Source organism: Aquila chrysaetos, chromosome 1 (assembly GCF_900496995.4).
Source record: "Aquila chrysaetos chrysaetos chromosome 1, bAquChr1.4, whole genome shotgun sequence".
Taxonomy (NCBI): domain Eukaryota; kingdom Metazoa; phylum Chordata; class Aves; order Accipitriformes; family Accipitridae; genus Aquila; species Aquila chrysaetos.
In genome coordinates, this window is record NC_044004.1 from 36,426,867 (window position 1) to 36,444,905 (window position 18,039).

An 18,039-nucleotide genomic window follows, 5' to 3' on the forward strand; every position below is an offset into this window, starting at 1 on the left:
TGTGACACTTACCTGAGTAATAGTCCCACTGCTACGCCAAAGCAAAATAATGCATTTCATCAGATTCTCAGGGGCCCTTTGTCTAAGTGAATGTGCTACAGAAATCACAGATTCACAGACTTTCACAAGAAAAACAGCATGCGCAAGAGCATCAGTACTGATTGAAGAGTCATGGGAAATGTGTTTGTATCAATCGTCTGCTCTATTGAATCGAGTTTTACTGTAGGCTTTTGTATCTGACAAGAAAAGGAATACTTTGCCAAAATTTTTCTGACCAGTGATACAGCTTTCCACGTGAAAGGTGTGTACAGACACGCACGCTTCCTTCATAGCCTAGTCCAGGCCTCACTTGGCAGACATGTCTTCAAATGATACAGAAAAACACCTTTCTGAAAACACATCACTGTTACATGTGTACAGGTTTCATGTTATAAATTAATGGTTCTCATCATGTACAAACATTACTTCAGTCACTTTCAAATCAAATACATATTTCTCTAAAGAAATTACTGAAAACGGAAACCTAGTTTCAGATCTGTCAGAAATCTTCATGAGACTGTAAGATAAAGTACAAACTAATAAGAGCCATTCAGAGCCAGGCCGTTCAGAAAACGGAACTCATTATATACATATATGTATGTATATATGTGTATATATATATACACACACACACATATATACACATATATGTATAAAATGAAATCCCATGAAATACTCTGTTCTTCCAAAAGCAAAGCCCTGTGTAGGGGAAAAAAATAAGGAAAAAGATAATTCACATATCTGTGTCTTCTCTAATCAACACAACATATTTGTAATTGAGCTGTGGAAAACAAACGCAGATTATCACATACAAGAGAATGTCCAGGGTTTTTTGGTTTTTTTTGACAATTCTGCTCTCAGCCTTTTTTTCATAGAACAACAATGTAGCTTCAGTTAAAGTAACAGCTACTTACTTGTTGATAGTTCTTCCAAAAGTGACTTGTACTAGTGCAATTAATGTTTTTCTGACCCACTTGAACACTAGAACAATGAAAAATGACAGAAAATAAAGATCAAGAGGTTAATAACATTAGGGAACCCGTGATCATGTCCAAAACCTTCCCCCCACCCTGCCAAAAAAACCCACCCCACCCCTACAGTAAACATATCTGTTATAATCCTTTATAAGATTTCACTAATTGTACATGGGTCTCATTTTTCTTGACTGCTTTCCCTGTACTGTTTGCTATATGGTTTTTAAGTCTTGCAGATTACATAAACATATCTGTAATATGCATTTGTAGTTTATACTGTGAACTTTTATGTTTAAGAATATTTCAAGTTTACTGAGCCATACAACTACCCCAACCCCTTTTTCTACTAGAAAAAAGAAAACCCCTCAAAATTCACACTCTTTTCATACGTACTAGTACAATGTGGTACACACAGCAGCATCATTAAAATTCTGAAAACATTTTCACTCAAATAAACCAAGCAGTTAGCTTTTCATTACAAATAAAGGAAACAAATGTGAGTGCTTCCTAGTAACTACTGGTTAATCTTTCTTTCACGCTGTTCACCACCAGCACAAGAAAGTCTGTATTTGGAAGATACATCTGCCATCTTTGGAAGGTGCTGCATTTTGTAATAGTTACCCTGCAAATAATTTCATAGGTCGTCAAGCGTGGCTGCACATTCAAATAGAAACAAAAGTAGTTTTCTTTATTACCACCATTCAGTTACGTAATGGAGGGGGAAAAAAAGAAAAAAGTCTGGTACTGAAAGATGCCACGATTCTAGCATTTTTTCCACTGTACAAATTGTAGAACTACAATGCATACATAATACACTTAAAATGGACATTAAAATTATGTTGCTTTGTCAGTGACATGTTCTTTCATAAAGCCATCTTTCCTTCCTCATAATTCATACATTCTAACATGCAGGCTATTTACAGAAAACATGCTTTTGTACTTTCCTGTTTTTTCCAGAATTTTTTTTTAAATGAAAAACTTAAGAACATTGAATGCAAAAGCTCTGCCTTACCAGTTACATTTTTACTGCAATGTTATATTGGAATTTCACTTCTGAATGAAAGCACCAAAGTCATAAACTACTGAAGAAGAGCTCTGTTCCAAACAAATTGGCTACATAGATTGCAAGAACATTTCCATTTATTGAAGCAGCAGAAAAATCTGAATTACGAAGTGCCCCAGATTTCTTGGCCAACAGATTCCACTAGCAAATAAGCACGTTTACAGCTTACTTCCTCGCAGCTCAAAAATCTCTCCAATCAGCATGAAACATGGTTCAGCAAGAGAGTCCCTTTTCCCATCCACCTCCTCTCCGTAGTCCGACAGATCACTATCCTCTTCCGTTTCTTCCTAGGAAGAGAGACACAACATGGGTATGCACTGTGGTTCCCCATCCCTCTTCCAGAATGGATTTAGTTACTGCCATCCTCTGGGGAAGGAGCACAGCCAGCCATCTCAAGAACAGGCATTAGAGCCAGCAACGCTGCTGCTGGCAGGATCCGGCAAACAGGAGCCTCACCAGGGATTCTGAGAAGGGATTGCCCTTCCCACCGGACCAGAGCGATGGGGACGCTCAGTACTGCTAGAGTCACCACCGCTGCTAGATCTTCTGCCTGCAGCCTTGCCCCAGTAAGCACCTCAGTGTTGGGTGGATCTGCCCAGACTTGCAGGGTCCACTGCCTCTACTGCCCTGGCAACACCAGCTGGGCAAGGGAAAGCAGGCGATGTGGGAGCCATGTACTGCTAGGACGCGGGCGAGAGCTGCAAGGAGGAGACTGCACTCAGAGGTGTGTGTGACCGCAAAGCCTCCTCTGCCACAACACCCATGAAGGACACGCGGGATGGGGAGCTAGCCAGCTGGAGCTGTTTGCAACACAAGCAGCTAGGAAGAAATGGGGAGAATCTGGTTATTGCACAGGGAGAAGCAGGTAGCTGGCTCCCCTGGAGAGCAGGCAGTGCCTTGCACAGATGAAGCTACTCAGTTGGATCAGGCACTAGCAAGTTGTCCTCCCAGTAAGCAGTGGAAGAGGAACTGACCACTGCAAATACAAGCACCATTAATGAGTACCAGTCCCAGGCAAAAACATAATGTGGTGATACTCGGTGACATGAGCCTAAGGATACCCAAGCTCAGGGTACCGAAGGGAGCAGAGTTAGAATAGACTTACAGAAGACTTTATTGAACCACCTCGGTTTTGGCAGTACCATTTATTGAAGAATGAAGAGCAGGTTGTTTCTCAGTATCATGAAGATCTGCTTCTGGATCAGGACTAAACCACCTACCTACCATTACTTGTGGCAGCCAGCACATCCCTTTGCTTTCCTGGATTTTCTCCTGCCTGCCTATGCTTAGAGCAAAGCTGCAGTGAGGTAGACCTGACCCCCACTGAGGCTGCTGCAATGCCCCAGTCTCTGGCTCAGGAACGGTCAAGAATGGTGCGCAGACAAGTTTTCTTTCTTCAGCCCTGGTTTTCAAAGAAATCCGTCATCTCTTCCTTTGCCTTCCTTTCTTCCTTATCATTCCATCATCTAATACTGCTTCCCCCCCCCCCTCCCCCGCCATCATCTAGTCTGGAAAACCTGCTTCATGGCTCTATTTCTCTTGCATTATTTTGGTGTCTTTCTTGGCCTTATTCAGTCACCCCTCGCCTGTCATTTGAACCCTGCTATACAGAGAGTATCCTACAGTGTCTCAGCTGTACATCAGTTTGTCTTACTCCTTCCTCATGCCCTCCAAATGCTGTTCTAAAACCCATCATTGACTTTGGGTTCCAGTCCCCGAGTCTTCTCCAGGCGTGGCACTGCATAGCAGTCTATAAATAAATAACTCCACAGTATTGCATATTCCAACACATACATCCTGTACCCTTCACTTCCTGTGTCCCATTTGACATTTTCTCTAGCACTGCTCAAGATGCTGCTTCTCTCCTAATAACCAGAAAAACAAAAGAAAAAAACCCACAGCACTGAAGTGCACTGTAAACGTCCACGTAGACTCCCCTGTTTACCGACTTCCACAGCTTGATGAGTCCCCAGCTTTGAAAGCTTTTGCTAATGTTAGGCTAAGCTGTGACCAAGGGCAGGGAACAAAAAGCCACACCATAATGACAAGAAATGCCACACCAGAAAACCACAAATCATTACCCATGTTACCACACAAGCACACAAATTCAGACGATGAAGAGAGTTTTCTCCAGGGACACAGTCTAAAGCAAACTCCAGTCTGCTCACTGTCTTCCTCTGGTCAACAGGCTTCTTGGCCCTTCGTTATTTTAATGAAATTATGTTTTATTTATTTTTTCATAGTAGGCATCGTTCCGTATTTTCATTAAGCACTTGGGCAACAGAACAGAATATATGCTTACTGAATTTGTAGTTGAGCCCACGGGGTGCAGTTTGATAAAGACAAATGCAAAGCAGCAATAACTCACTATGCAAATGCAGGAAATGAAACAATTGATATTGGTAAGACTACAGAAAAAGATCCCAGGGCCATACTGCTGTGGAAAAGGCAAGTGTAATACCATGATGTTTAAGCACAAACATTGTTTGTATGATATACATACACACTGTCATTGTTTCGGCTGGGACAGAGCTAATTTTCTTTCTAGTAGCTGGTATAGTGTTATGGCTTGGATTCAACATGAGAAGAATGTTGATAACACACTGATGCTTTCAGTTGTTGCTAAGTAGTGTTTCGACTAAGTCAAGGATTTTTCAGGTTCTCATGCCCAGGCACAAGAAGCTGGGAGGGGACACAGCCAGGACAGCTGACCCAAACTGGCCAATTTTCCATACCACGTGACGTCATGCCCACTACATAAACTGGTGGGAGTTGGCCTGGGGGGATCGCTGCTCAGGAACTACCTGGCCATCGGTCGGTGAGTGGTGAGCAATTGCATTGTGCATCACTTGTTTTGTATATTCCAATCCTTTTATTAGTATTGTCATTTTATTATTGTTATTATTATCATTATTAGCTTCTTCCTTTCTGTTCTATTAAACTGTTCTTATCTCAACCCACGAGTTTTACCTTTTTCCTTCCGATTCTTTCCCCCATCCCACCAGGGACGGGGGGGGGGGGGGGGGGGTAAGTGAGCAGCTGCGTGGTGCTTAGTTTCTGGCTGGGATTAACCAGGACACACATATAGATATAAAAATTATTTTCATACATGGGAATAGGAAAACCTAGTGGGTGCATTATGTTTCAAATTTTAGTCACCACATTTGCAAGAAAAATACGGATAACCACATAAAACCATAAGAACTAAATAAAACATAACCTAACAAAACACTAGAAGAAATTGGGGCTGCTCAGTCTGAGAAACAAAAGAATAAAGGACAAAAGGAAAGTAGTAACTCCTGATAACTGAGATGATCTTAACCCAAACTGTTCTGTGTTTGCTGCAGACAGGACAAGAGCTAGCTGGCTAAAGAAGGGAGATTTAGGTTAGACAGCAAGAAAAGCCTTCTAACTTTGAAGATAGCTAAGAACCAGGATACGCTGCCTTGCTTGGCTAGAGAACATCAGTTATCAGAGGTTTAAACACGCATTAGACAAACACGTGCCAAGAATTTTGCTGGTACAGTTGAGTCTGCTTGAGCAGGAAGGTAAACCCAATGACCTCTCCGAGGTCCCCACTCTGTTTTTCTGCTGTTCAGTGAATCCCCTATAATTTAGAAAATGTAATGAGAAGTGTAAATTCTTATAGCACAGTGCATTTTCTATCCATTAATGCTTCATAAACCTAAAAGCCCTTCCTCTAGATGATATCAACTGCATTTTTTCCCCTGATTTGGTTTTGGTCTTGGTCTTGCGAGCTAAGAAATATGTGCTAAAGCTAGCCCTGTCCAAGGAGCTGTATATATGAGAGATCTGAAATTGCTGCTATATCTAATCCAGAAAATAGCACTCAAGAGGTAATATTGTTACTCTAACACATATTTGAAAAGTGTGAGACGAGATGTAAAAGACAAAGAGAGCGCTGTACAAGAGCATTCTCTTTTACAAAGTCCAAAGTACAAACTAAACCAGGAAATCTTAGTTACAAAGAGAACACAACTGTAACAGCTTTGTAATGTGTGGTTTAACACAACTAACTTCATTAATGACCTTGTACCAAATGATTTAACCCTAGTTTAACTGCTTTAGTACATTATCCAAAATGCTATCACTGGGCAAGACTGAGCTGATCTAAAGCTCACACTGAAAGACAAGGGTGTCCAAGAAAAATCAGAGCTGATCCCAGACCACCTCACAATGCCCCTCCTCCACTTAAAGTTATCATTATTTTTAAACTAGGACTAATGTTTGCCATACTGATTCAGAGGGTCTAACAGTTTCCTATACTCCCTCCATCTGTATTCTGTTGTCTCATCTTATGTTTAAGCTTAGGGAAGGAGGGGAGAGGAGAGGGAAAGTGGATGTGAAGCAGGATGGTCTTTGTCTGCATTTGCACAGTGCCTGGCATAATACAGTCTAGCCAAAATTAAGCTCCTAGTCCCACAAGTAACAGACAGTATTAAATTTAAACTGAGTAAGAAGTTATGTTCCAACTCCTCTGTTGCCACATTCTCTGGGCATTTTTTGCTTGACTTCCTTCAGTTTTTCAGTACCAGTTGCTTCATTTCTGCTTCATTTCTTTGTTCTCTCTCCTCTCACGCACTCTTATTACAAACTCCCTTTCCTTCTCCCATATTTCCTAACTACATCCTCCTACACACTCACGTAATACAATATATGTGCAGTCTGGCTTTTTTCTTGAGGATGTTTTTCAATTAAATAGTGAAATACAAATAGCTTCATGCTTCTATGCTTTTATGCTACTTCTACCTAACAGTCATTTTAGTGAATGCACTTTCATTTTTAGAACTGTAGTACTTCTATTGAACTGTAAAATTAGTTTCTCAAACTTTCTTTATATTTATTACTCTGAAATGAGACATATACATTCAGCATCTAGGTGAAAACACAGTGCAATTCTGAAAAATTAAAATATATAGGATTTTCTTATTCCTGAGAGCTGCAAGACCACTTTTTTGCCTATTAACAGGCTAGAACTGTCCAAGTTCCCCAAACTCCATTTATCCTACAGAAGGCCCATCCACTGCAGATAACTACAGCATGTAAGAAAACAAGTATTTCATCTAACGTATAACTAAAAAGGGGAATAGAAACAGCTCCTTGGAGGATGCATATCTGCAACATGAACCACACAGAACAGAGCGCCAAGTAATTATGGTCAATTTTAGTCACTAATCGATTCTTCACTGCATTTTGAGAGACAATGGGTTTTTGTGGCTTAGTATCAAATTCTTCAACTGGTTTGTCCACATGGGCTCCCGCCTGTATTTGCAAATTCGCTCAGTGAGCCTGTACCACTTGCCAAAATTCTTTGTCAAAACTAGCTTTGCTTCAGAAGTTGTCCAGATATTATTAAGGACACACAGCTGTTCCCTGCCAAGAGAAGATTCCTAAGAGAGAATTATTTTTACCTGTCAAAAACCCTCTGAAATATGCATGTCTAGAGCACAAATAGTGAGAAGTTCTGCTATGGAAAAAAAAAAAAAACAACCCAAAAAAACAATCCCACGTGGACTGCAATTCATTTATTCATGATACGTTACACATTTGCCTATATATATTTATCAAAGGGCAGGAAACTTATTGTATTAATAAACACCTTTTAAGTTCATAGACAGCTCTTATTTCTGACTATTTGTTCACTTACAGTAAATTAAAAATGACCTTTGGAAATGTCTTCCAATATTACCTGCCATTCAAATACATTATATTAATGGCTCTCCCTGCTTACTTTGGATATATAATTAAATCTGGGAAGATTACTTTTCTACCACTTACCTCCTGATGAGAAAACAAATCACCAGGAAGTCGTTCTAGAAATGAGGAGAGTGAAAAAGAGGACTTCTTTCCTTGCACATCAATAACTTTGAGGTGCTCTGGGGAAGGGCTCAAGAAGGCGTAAAGTGCTTCACTCGGGCAGAGTCTTTCATCAGAGAGCAATTTCTATGAGAGAAAAATAATGACAGAAACAACACATCAATTGAATATTTCTTGTTACGGAACAACATTGTCAGGCCATCCCATAAAACTGATTAAGACATGGCTCAGAGGTAGAGTGAGAAAAAAAAAATCCATGTCTCTCTCAGATACTTCAAAGATACTTTAAGAAGCTAGTTCTAAAGTATTAGAATTACTAAGATTCAAATTTTTAATCTTACAGCTTTCTTTTTAAATAAAAATAGTTCTAATTTGTAAGAAGTTTGTTGTGAAGTGTTGTAGTTAAAGGTGGCAATTACAGGATTCATTATTTACTATTTCTTAATTAATCAAAGTTTAAATAACTTACCACTAGAGGAACAGTTACTATCAGCCAAACTCATCTCAACTTCGGGCATTTTGGACAACTTTGGCATTTATAGTGTCAAACCTTACATATGACCGATTTGTTCTAGGCTCTCTCTTCAGTCAATAGAGAGACAACATCTACTCCAGTGGCATGACTCAATTCTCCTGTTTAGACATGTTGGTTTTGTCTTTGTTTTCTTACCTGCAGAAAGTTATTAAGCTGGTTCTTGGATTTCTCCATGAATTTCTGGTCTATGGATTTGAAGGGCAGCTTGCTGAGGGAAGGCAACTGAACTTTCTTTAATGATGGAAAACACTGTGTAGGAGAAAGGAGAGCTCACTTAACATACATGTGCAGAAAAACACAGGTGTTTCAGAACAGAGATGAAAAGACTCCTTTGTACTCTCATCGCCCTTCCATACCCCTCTCAACACCTTGAAAAACACCCTCCCTTACACACTATGGGCTCACACATCTAAACCCTTTCCCTTCACAGCACCTTCATTATCTACCACTTACCAGACAGAAAGGTTAAAGCACTGTAAAAGGAAACCTTCTCTGTCCCCAAAAGCTGTCTTTTCTAATACCCCCCTGGAAGCCAGAAACAAAATCTAGTTTTTAAAGCAGGCTCTTGCATGACAGTGCAGAGCATATACCATTTTGACATTGGGTTAGTCCAGTGAAAGAGTCATTATTAAGGAAAAAAAAAGAAATAAAAAAAAATTATAAACACATTTTATAAGCATCTGGCTGAGGCCAGAAATATGCAGATAGAAAACTAGCTCTAAAAGGCAAAAAGCCGAAGGCTGGCATAAAAACTGGCAATATTAAATTTTTATCTGTTTTTTTCCCTCTCCAAGCATCAGTGACAAATTTTAGCGTTTTGCATCTTCTCCCTCCCCTAACTGAAATTCATACCTCACTGAGTTTCCGGTGTAGGTTCTGAAACTCACTGAGCTTCCTGGGAACAGTCCAGTTCTTAGTTTCAGCTCCACCAACTTCTTGTAAACTGACCATGACAGAGTAACAGGGCACTTGTTCTCCATTCTCTTCTAAAACCTTGTGGGAAAGAAACCAACAGATAAGGTATGCCACTTTGAAAGCAAACAGCGGAACATTTGGGCTGCCAGATGACTGGCTCACAAATTCCATCATCCATGTCCCATCCTTCTCTTGCCGTCTGAAGGCTACAGATGGAGCAATACCCTTGATGGACAAAACTTTACCCAAAATGGTACGTCAGTCCTGAATCAGTCCTCCAGCTAGCCACGATTACACTTTACATACAGCTTTGCAATGCTGTCCGTCAGCAATCACATCTCCCTGGCGTGTCTTCTTCAAACAGCTGCATGTATTATTTCAGTTTTTAAGGTAGCTACCACATCACTTTCTGATTGCTTACCAATACTCCACCTCTCTCGTCTGCATGTTCCTGACTGTTCTCCCATTATTCCCACCCTTCTCTCCTAGTGCTCGTGCCGAGGCTCACCCACACGCCGGGCGCAGCAGCTCTGCAGCTGGGCCCCGCAGCAGCTGGTGCCGTCTCAGAGCGACTTCTCTGCTCGCTCGAGCTATTCTGCACGCACAGAACGCGTGGTACCCACGCAGCGTTTATTTCCGAGAAGCTCACAGCTTTACAGAAATACTAATGAATCAAGCTGTACGACAGCCAGAGGAAGGAGGAGTGATTAACCACATTGTGCAAATGGCAAAACTACAGCAAAGAAGTGACTTGAGACGACTGCAGCAGTGTGACCATATTATTTCTTAATTTGATGAGCTACCCAGAATTTCACCCTTATGTCCTAATGGTAACAGATTTTTGTTTACTTATTTTAAAGAGACAGCTAAATAGATTATGAAAGGCAAATAAGGGTAATGCATACATAGCTTTTTTTGGCCAAGCCAAACTCTCAAATACTTGTCTTAATATACATGCAAATAACAGAAAAGTAATTACAAAATGCCACTCTCACACAATCTTTTTAAGGAAAGTAATAACTTCTACGCTTTTGGGGCTTTTTTTTTTTAAAGGCTATTTAAGAATAAACTTTAAAATTCATATAATTATGACACATTTTCTGAGAAGCCTGTAAAGGTCTGAGGACACTTAATGCTAGTGACAGATAATTTGACAAGCAGCTACATCACCACTGTACAAGACACACAGCTAAAATGTATCTTCATATTTTATGGCTCTTCAGAGCTTTACATGGAGACTATTCCCTGAGATGCACTCCTCCTAAAGCTGCACTTGGACTACTGGGAAACCCAATCCGAGGCCCAGGTTTCACATCTCTCTAAGAAAAGCTGCAGCAGCACCCAGACAGAGTACAAAGCACCAGCTTAAATGTCCGAAAATGTGCCTGGTTCCCAGCACAGCTATGTGGCGAACTGCCTTTCTCCTGCCAGACTACTGCAGAAAGAGATGCTTGAATAGCCTCCAAAATGTAGGTCAGAGAGACCTGGCACAGAGGGACTGGGATCTCCTGGGACAGTCCCTGCCCTGTCTACCCCTGAGCTAGAATGGATTTGTGTTCATAGGTGACTCACAAACATCTCCGGGCAGTTGCTTTTGAAAACTGGGAGATCAGTGCTGAAAATGCTGATTTGAGTCATGTGTATCATTCTCCATTACACATTCATCCCCAGGGCAGGGATTTGCATGTGTGCAGGGTCATCTGAACTGTAATTGTCAGGAGAGAGTCATCCCTCTGGAAAGACATTGTCGAAACCAGAGTACTAAGTCCTCCTGTTTTCAAGTTAGGATCCATGTGCAAAATCATTTAAATTCTGATTACTATATGGAGAAACATTACAACTTCCTTCAAATACCCTCATACAAATATCTGGAAGTCTTCAGGATCTTCTTAAGAAAGCAAAATTTTTGACCAACTTAAGTACTTGTGCATTTGTTTTTCCAAATTAGTAAGTCAACTGGAGAACACACAGAAAAATGGGATGTTGGGGGGTCTTCTAAACCGGGAGATCTAGTCCTTTGCTGTACAGGCACCATCTCATACAATTGCTATCATGAATGAATTAAAACTTGTGAAACAGTTTTTGTTTCCATCCCTGTTACACTAAAAGTCTGCTCTATACCCTCACCCTGGTCATTGGAAGTTTCCTTTCAATTTCCAAACTCATTTCAGTTTGTTCCAACAACTCTTCACCCCTCCCTTATGTTTACCCTTACTGATGTGTTTTTATAGACAGTCCTATTCCTCCACGACTCCCTTTTGCTTAGGTAAGCAAACTAAAGTGCTTTCACAATCACTCCTCATGGCAAAAGCTCCTCATTCAATCCATTCAGTTCCACCCTTCTCAAACACCATGGCCCAGCACCTGCAGAGCGCCTGTAACACTTCGTCTCTAATGGAAACTCCTCTCCTGATGTATTCGAGGGCCGCACTTGCCTTTTTCACACCTGCAGCCCACTCAAGACGAACTGCACATCTGACAAGCCACCAGCGTACCTACTGCCTCCAGTCAAAAGGCGCTCCGACGGGTCGGAGCCAAAGCCCAGAGCTCCTGCTGAAGGCCAAACCTCACGTGCCACGCATGCTGTGAGATGTCACCGCCCTTCTATTACTCCCATCCTGAAAATCACCCAGTTCTTTCTGAGAACCACCCTAACACTCTTCCAGCTCTGACTCTTCATGAGCATAAACTTAACATCTGTGGTGCAGTTTGGTTTTCCAAGTCCAAAGGTCCTGTGATAGTCTCAGCCCTGATCGTTTCACAGCACGGGCAAGGGCTCTCAGAATTAGCCCCTAGCATGGCATTTCCACAAGTCTCCTACTCAGACCTTTCTCAGCCCCCTTCCTCAGCTTACACGTGAGTCTTTCAGGTTATTCACTGCTCCTTACCTAGCAAGGACAGAATCAGCCCTCAAGCACCCAAAGCGGCTTCAGGCTATTGGGATTGTTTTGCATTGGCAGCAACTCCATAGCCTCAAGACAATGTAAAGATTAATTATTTCAGAATTTACTGTCTACTAGCATGTCACAGATACCTAGTCCACGAAGGGTAAAGATTTCTACCTTCTCCCTATGAGGCACAAAAGTCCCAAAGCGGATAGAGAGAGATATGAACAAGGATGTTGACACACCTACATCTATTAATAAAACCTAGAAGGCACACATCAGAGGTGAGCACCTCTTACCAGGGTGTGTGGTGTGGTAACAGTGAGAAGCATTCAATGAAATATTGGAGGGGGGGGGGGGGGGAAGTGTGGGGGAACAAATATTACTAAATACATTCCAGGAGAAAGTATAGCTATTAGCTGCAGTAGGTAAAATGTAAACTTAACATTAGCAAAAACTGTAATAATAGTTCAGTAAAGTAACAAGCTGCCAAGGAAAGTCGATGAATCACCCATTGGAAGCAATAAGGGCTGGTCCAGACATCCACCAGGAATGATTAAACATTAACAAAAATTAGCCCGGTCATTAAGGCAGTGAAGAACTCTGTGACTCACCAGAAACTTCCCTCAGTCAGAGCAGCTCTCTCAAACAGCCCACCCAAGCTATGCAGCGGTGAAATAGGGGCTAACCAGACTGCTGTTAAAAAAAAAAAGTCCCTTAAAAGTCCCTTTTAAACATAGAAAGACTGTGCAGAAGGCATATCTGGCACACTGTTGTCTTCCTCAATTCACAGGAAGCTAATTTTCTTAATTTCCACTGAGCATAAACATCCTAAATTCCAAGATACTTAAATGAGTAAGACAAGCTATTTTTTCACCTTATTCAAATCTACAAACTCCACTCCTTATGAAAGTAATAAATTTTTTAAAAGTTGTTATGTTCTGAAACAGTCTTTTTTCTTTGGACAGAGGAGGCAGAACGCCTGCTATAATATGAAACGATACAACCAAAACCATTAAAGCAAGTAGAGCAGGTTAGGTAACAGAGCTATAAGTTTTATACCTGCTGGTATGGGGAGGGAATATACCTGTCGTGGAGAAGTGACTCACAGAATTACGTAAGTTGCTATCGTAGGTCCCCTCATTCTGCATCTTCTTACTGTCTTTTTTCAACCTCTACCAACCAGCCAAAACACTGAGTCTCCAAAGACTGTTTTATCAGAAATATCAGTTACCAAAAGACACCTGTAGGTTATACCATTTACATTGATTTTTTAATATATTTTATACATACACAGCTAGTGCATTTATACGACTCAAAACTATAACAACTAAAAGAGCCAAGCTAAGAGTGCAAACAACAGTTTGTACACAGTTTTTTCCCCAAGTCTTAAGTAATTCTAGTTTTTTATGCATTATCTATTTACTGGTTTAGTAAATCAGTTTAAAAGGTTGATGACAGGCTATTACACCTTCAGCTCAAATTCTATAGCAAAATTTACTTTTACTAAGCTTTTCTGCAAAAAACATAGGGCTACTACATTTTTCTCTCTCTAAAATCATAGAGCTACACGCTAGGATTAGCAACAGCATATTTTGCAGCTAGGAAGACAATGTCACCTACTCATACCCCCTGAAATCATCAACTGCAGCCAGAACATTTCCGAGCAATTAACATGGATAACTACAACATTAATGTTTTCTCCAGCCTACCCTTTGAAGCACAGAGCTGCAAACAGCACAATTAATGCAAACCTGCATTTAATTACCTAATCCAGTACTACTTCTAAGTTATAGTTAAGGCAGAAAGTAATTAGAAGCCTCTCCCAAACTCCCTCTTATTTAGCAGAACCACCTTCTCATCTGGTAATAAGGGAGACACTGAGCAGTTCTGTACGGTGCCCCTCACCAGAAAGCTGGTGGTCTAGAGTTTTGCTGCACATGGTATTACTGTTTTTTAAAAACAGACTTCAAAAGCTACAGAGAACTCTTAAAGACAACTTAAGAACATCACTGTTCTCAACTGTGTCACCTGCAAACAGCATTAAAACAAACTCAGATGTTTACACATTGAGAATTTGGTTTTTAAAATGGCACCTTAAGCTTTTAACCTGTTGGATTTACGTCTTCTTTTACAGACAACGCATTTAACTATTGACAGACCTATCAACCGTTTGCAAGAGCTCAAGACACAAGCAAATAAACTCAACAGCACAGAATTTTTTCTTCCAAGAAAAATTACCTCAAAGAAACTACATACGCTAATTTAAGGAACATTTTCTTAATAGCACAAGAAGGCATGCCAGTAGAGATCCAATTTATCTTTAATTCTCTGAAGTGATACTGTCAAGAAGATTGCTTACGTATGGTGTGAGCCTACAGTTACTACATAACAAGCATTTATTGGGTTCCTTTCATGGCAAATGTGAATACAATGCCATGAGATGGTAATGCTTTTTGTTTCCATTACAGGTTTTGGGGTTTTTTAAATTACATTCATTCTACAATTGTCTGCCTACACCCAAATGGAAGAGCAGAACAAGACAAAAAAAAAAAAAAAGAAAAAAAAAGAAAAAAAAAGAAAAATTTAACTTCTTCAACTTACAGATTTAAAGCCCTTTCTTTCTGGGTATTCTAGTCCCTTGAAACTGTACTGATGTTAAATATAATAATAAAAAACACAGAAAGTGTAAGTACTGCATCTGTGAGACATGGCAGAGACACAATTGCACTCAAGTGTGATAGCACAGTAAGAGACAGTTCTCATGAAAAACAATGCCCCTAAGATAGCAAATTATTTTACCCAATGCCAAAAGCAGTTCACATACATGCAGGTATTTTTGTAACTCCATTACAACAGTGTCTAAGGACTAGAAATTTTGTATATGCATCATAGTAGTCACTGGGGGAACACAGGAGGAGTTCAAAAGAGATTAGGGTTTCCTCCCCCTGCCAAGTAAATATTAAGTATACACAGTGTACACAAAGGTATAAGGAAAGTATACACAGGTTTTTTTTCTTCTCTTCATAGAAGTTTGAACTGAACCAGAAGATAAAAAGTCATAAAAAACCCATACCTCTCCTGAGACAATGAAGGCTTTCCACATACCAAGATTCTCACACCACCAGTCCGTTCTTGCAATGTGCAGCTGAAGGTCATTGTGCTCTCTCTCCATCAGAGTAATTTCATCCTTCAGCTTAGAAACAATCTGCAGAGGAAAGTTTATTGATTACAACTGGCGTGAAAAAGCTTGTGCAACATGCCTAGTTATGTCTTTAGGGATGCTATTGAGAAAGGAGAAAAGGTACAAAAGCAGGGAGGGAAAGAACAATTAACATAGGAAAAAAAAAATCATAAGTGAGAGAATCTAAGATGCCTCATAAACCTGTAGAATACACAGTAATCTTAAAGGTCAACCCTGATACCAAAATAAAAAATAAGTTAGAAGGACGTGTTACTATATCACACTATTAGCATAAAAGGCACTTCAGATAGGGTTATTTATTACACACATGTATTACACATTATATATTTTATACAAACTTGAAATTTCAGTTACTGAAATACGCATTACTGAAGACATCCTCCTTATCATTTTCAGATATACATGATGGGACCAAAGAACCTGGGGATAGATTTAATTTCTAGGAACTTAGCTATGTTAACAATCACTTAGGAAGTTACCACTTAATTCATTTTAGTTTTGGAAAAGGAAGGATTTATTATTTTGGAAAGCGCACATTTAAAAAGATGCTCTCATCAAGACGTAGCTCACCGTCACAATCTCATAAAGGAGAAATAGTGTATCTCATCACATCAGCAAAAATATATGCAACCACACATACTACCAGGAGACAGTATGACAAGAAAAGCTGGAAGTATACATAAGATGTGACATTAGAAACACAGCAAAAGAAGCTGACACTTTTTTTTTTTAAATATGAAATACCACATAGTCAAATTCATGAGTCTTAGTTGTACGACTGGCATCACAAGTGGTACATTTTACAGAACTACAGTAGTTCTGCCTTTTTCAAAATTTTTGTCTCATGTAAGATGTGAAATATTATCTACACAACAGCTATATAATAACCTTCTAGCATATACCTAACATTCAGAATAATTTTGTATTTTATTGTATTTCCTATTCACACACAGATTGCTCTGCAGTCACCTTACGTGGAGTCCTATAAGCGGCATCCAGGAACAATCAATAAATAAAGAAGAACTGGTAAGATTTCATCATAAGTAAATAGCTGCTATGCTTATAAAGCAAATACTGAGACTTATAATGATACTGGATCCATTTTATTATTCTGTTTCAAAGATGTCTATATTTTCAAAGACAGTATTTTAGGAGCAAAAAAATACAGGGAAAACCCCACTACTTTAGAAGGGGTACAATCCCCACCTTCCCAAGAGCTTAGGTATAGAAAGAATATAGCTATTATTTCCCAAGAATGCAAAGGGAACATACAAGGGATCCATCCATGTGAATGCAACAATATATAAAGGTTTAGTTATACAGCACTTTTCGTAAAACTGTAGTGCTACAGAAACAAGTGATAGGGCCTAACTCACGCATACACAAGCACATTCACTTTTGTTTAGTACTTGTTTTCTATTTATAACTCTTTTTGCCCATGGTACATATTTTAACTTAAAAACTAGTTGGTTGTAAAAGCACCTCTCGCAATTTCTCAGCCAGTCTTATGTTCACTCCTGGTACAGGTCCACTGGAAATATGAAAGATCTGAACAAGTTAACATAAAATCCCTCCAACTTCCATGCAATTTCCGACAGAGGCATTTTTCTGTTCGGTAAAGTCCCATTTAATTTCAATAAATGTGCCACACGGTTTTGTTTGAAAATAAAGCTTAGCAAGCACCGGCAAGTGCTCTGAGTGGGGAACGTTAAGGTTTTGCTTTGCTACTGAGGACGACAAGACTGAACTCTAGCAAGAATCTGGTCCCTGCACATTTACTGTGGTTGCACAGGAAAGCATGAGACTGCACCCACAGACCCAAGGGAGACAGCCGCTGAGCTTCGGGCATGAGACATGCGCTGGAGGTGGCACCACAGTCACAGACCTCCAAAGATCAAACTATTTTCTATGGCAGTGGGCCTTGTATGTCAGAGACATTGCCTGAGACTGCTTGTCATCTTTGCTACTCTCTGTATTCCACAGAAAGAACTGAAATAAAGACTTCTCCCTACATTAAAAGAGCATTTTCTTTCAAGACTAGCAGCACTCCACGTGCACCTCAAATGAGCAGTTTTCTTCCTTGACTGACTGGCATCTGAGTTGCACGGTGCTAGAAGCCACTTAAAGATGTACATATGTGTTTTTTATGGGTCTCACAGCAAAGCCATTTGAAAAAGAGAAAACAACCCAGGAACAGCTTGAGGTTAAAAAATTTAGTACAAAATGTGCATGACACTCCCCTTCATATGGCACAAAACTGTGGAATTTTTAAAAACATTTTTTATTTTATATGACCAAGAACTAAATTTTTACCTGCCAAATCCAGAGGAGAAAAGAATAAAGTCCCCGTGACAAGGTGGCCTCACACTGTCAACCCTAACTATCCATTTAAAAGCTCCACAGGTAAATGCTACTGCAGTAATACAGGCATTATTAAAAAAAAAATAAAACGGACACACCTGTGCTCTCACCACTCCAAACAGTAGTGACTGGATGACAAATAAGAGGTATCTTCTGCCAGCTAGGGTCACACACGCAGCACAGCAGCTGTGAGCGGGACAGCCCCGAACAGCTGCGGACACATT

The 18,039-nt window shown here is 40.0% G+C and overlaps 1 protein-coding gene across 2 annotated transcripts in view; it reads right to left on the reverse strand.

Moving 5' to 3' along the window:
* SNX25 (sorting nexin 25) overlaps positions 1–18,039 on the reverse strand; it is a 91,294-nt gene that overhangs the window by 4,609 nt on the left and 68,646 nt on the right. For both annotated transcript variants that reach the window (XM_030012624.2, XM_030012619.2), the window contains 6 exons: positions 15,326–15,457; positions 9,302–9,442; positions 8,585–8,698; positions 7,876–8,040; positions 2,246–2,363; positions 954–1,020 (listed from right to left, as the gene is read on the reverse strand). In XM_030012624.2, the coding sequence (XP_029868484.1) occupies positions 954–1,020; positions 2,246–2,363; positions 7,876–8,040; positions 8,585–8,698; positions 9,302–9,442; positions 15,326–15,457 (737 nt within the window). The remainder of the gene's footprint in view (positions 1–953; positions 1,021–2,245; positions 2,364–7,875; positions 8,041–8,584; positions 8,699–9,301; positions 9,443–15,325; positions 15,458–18,039) is intronic.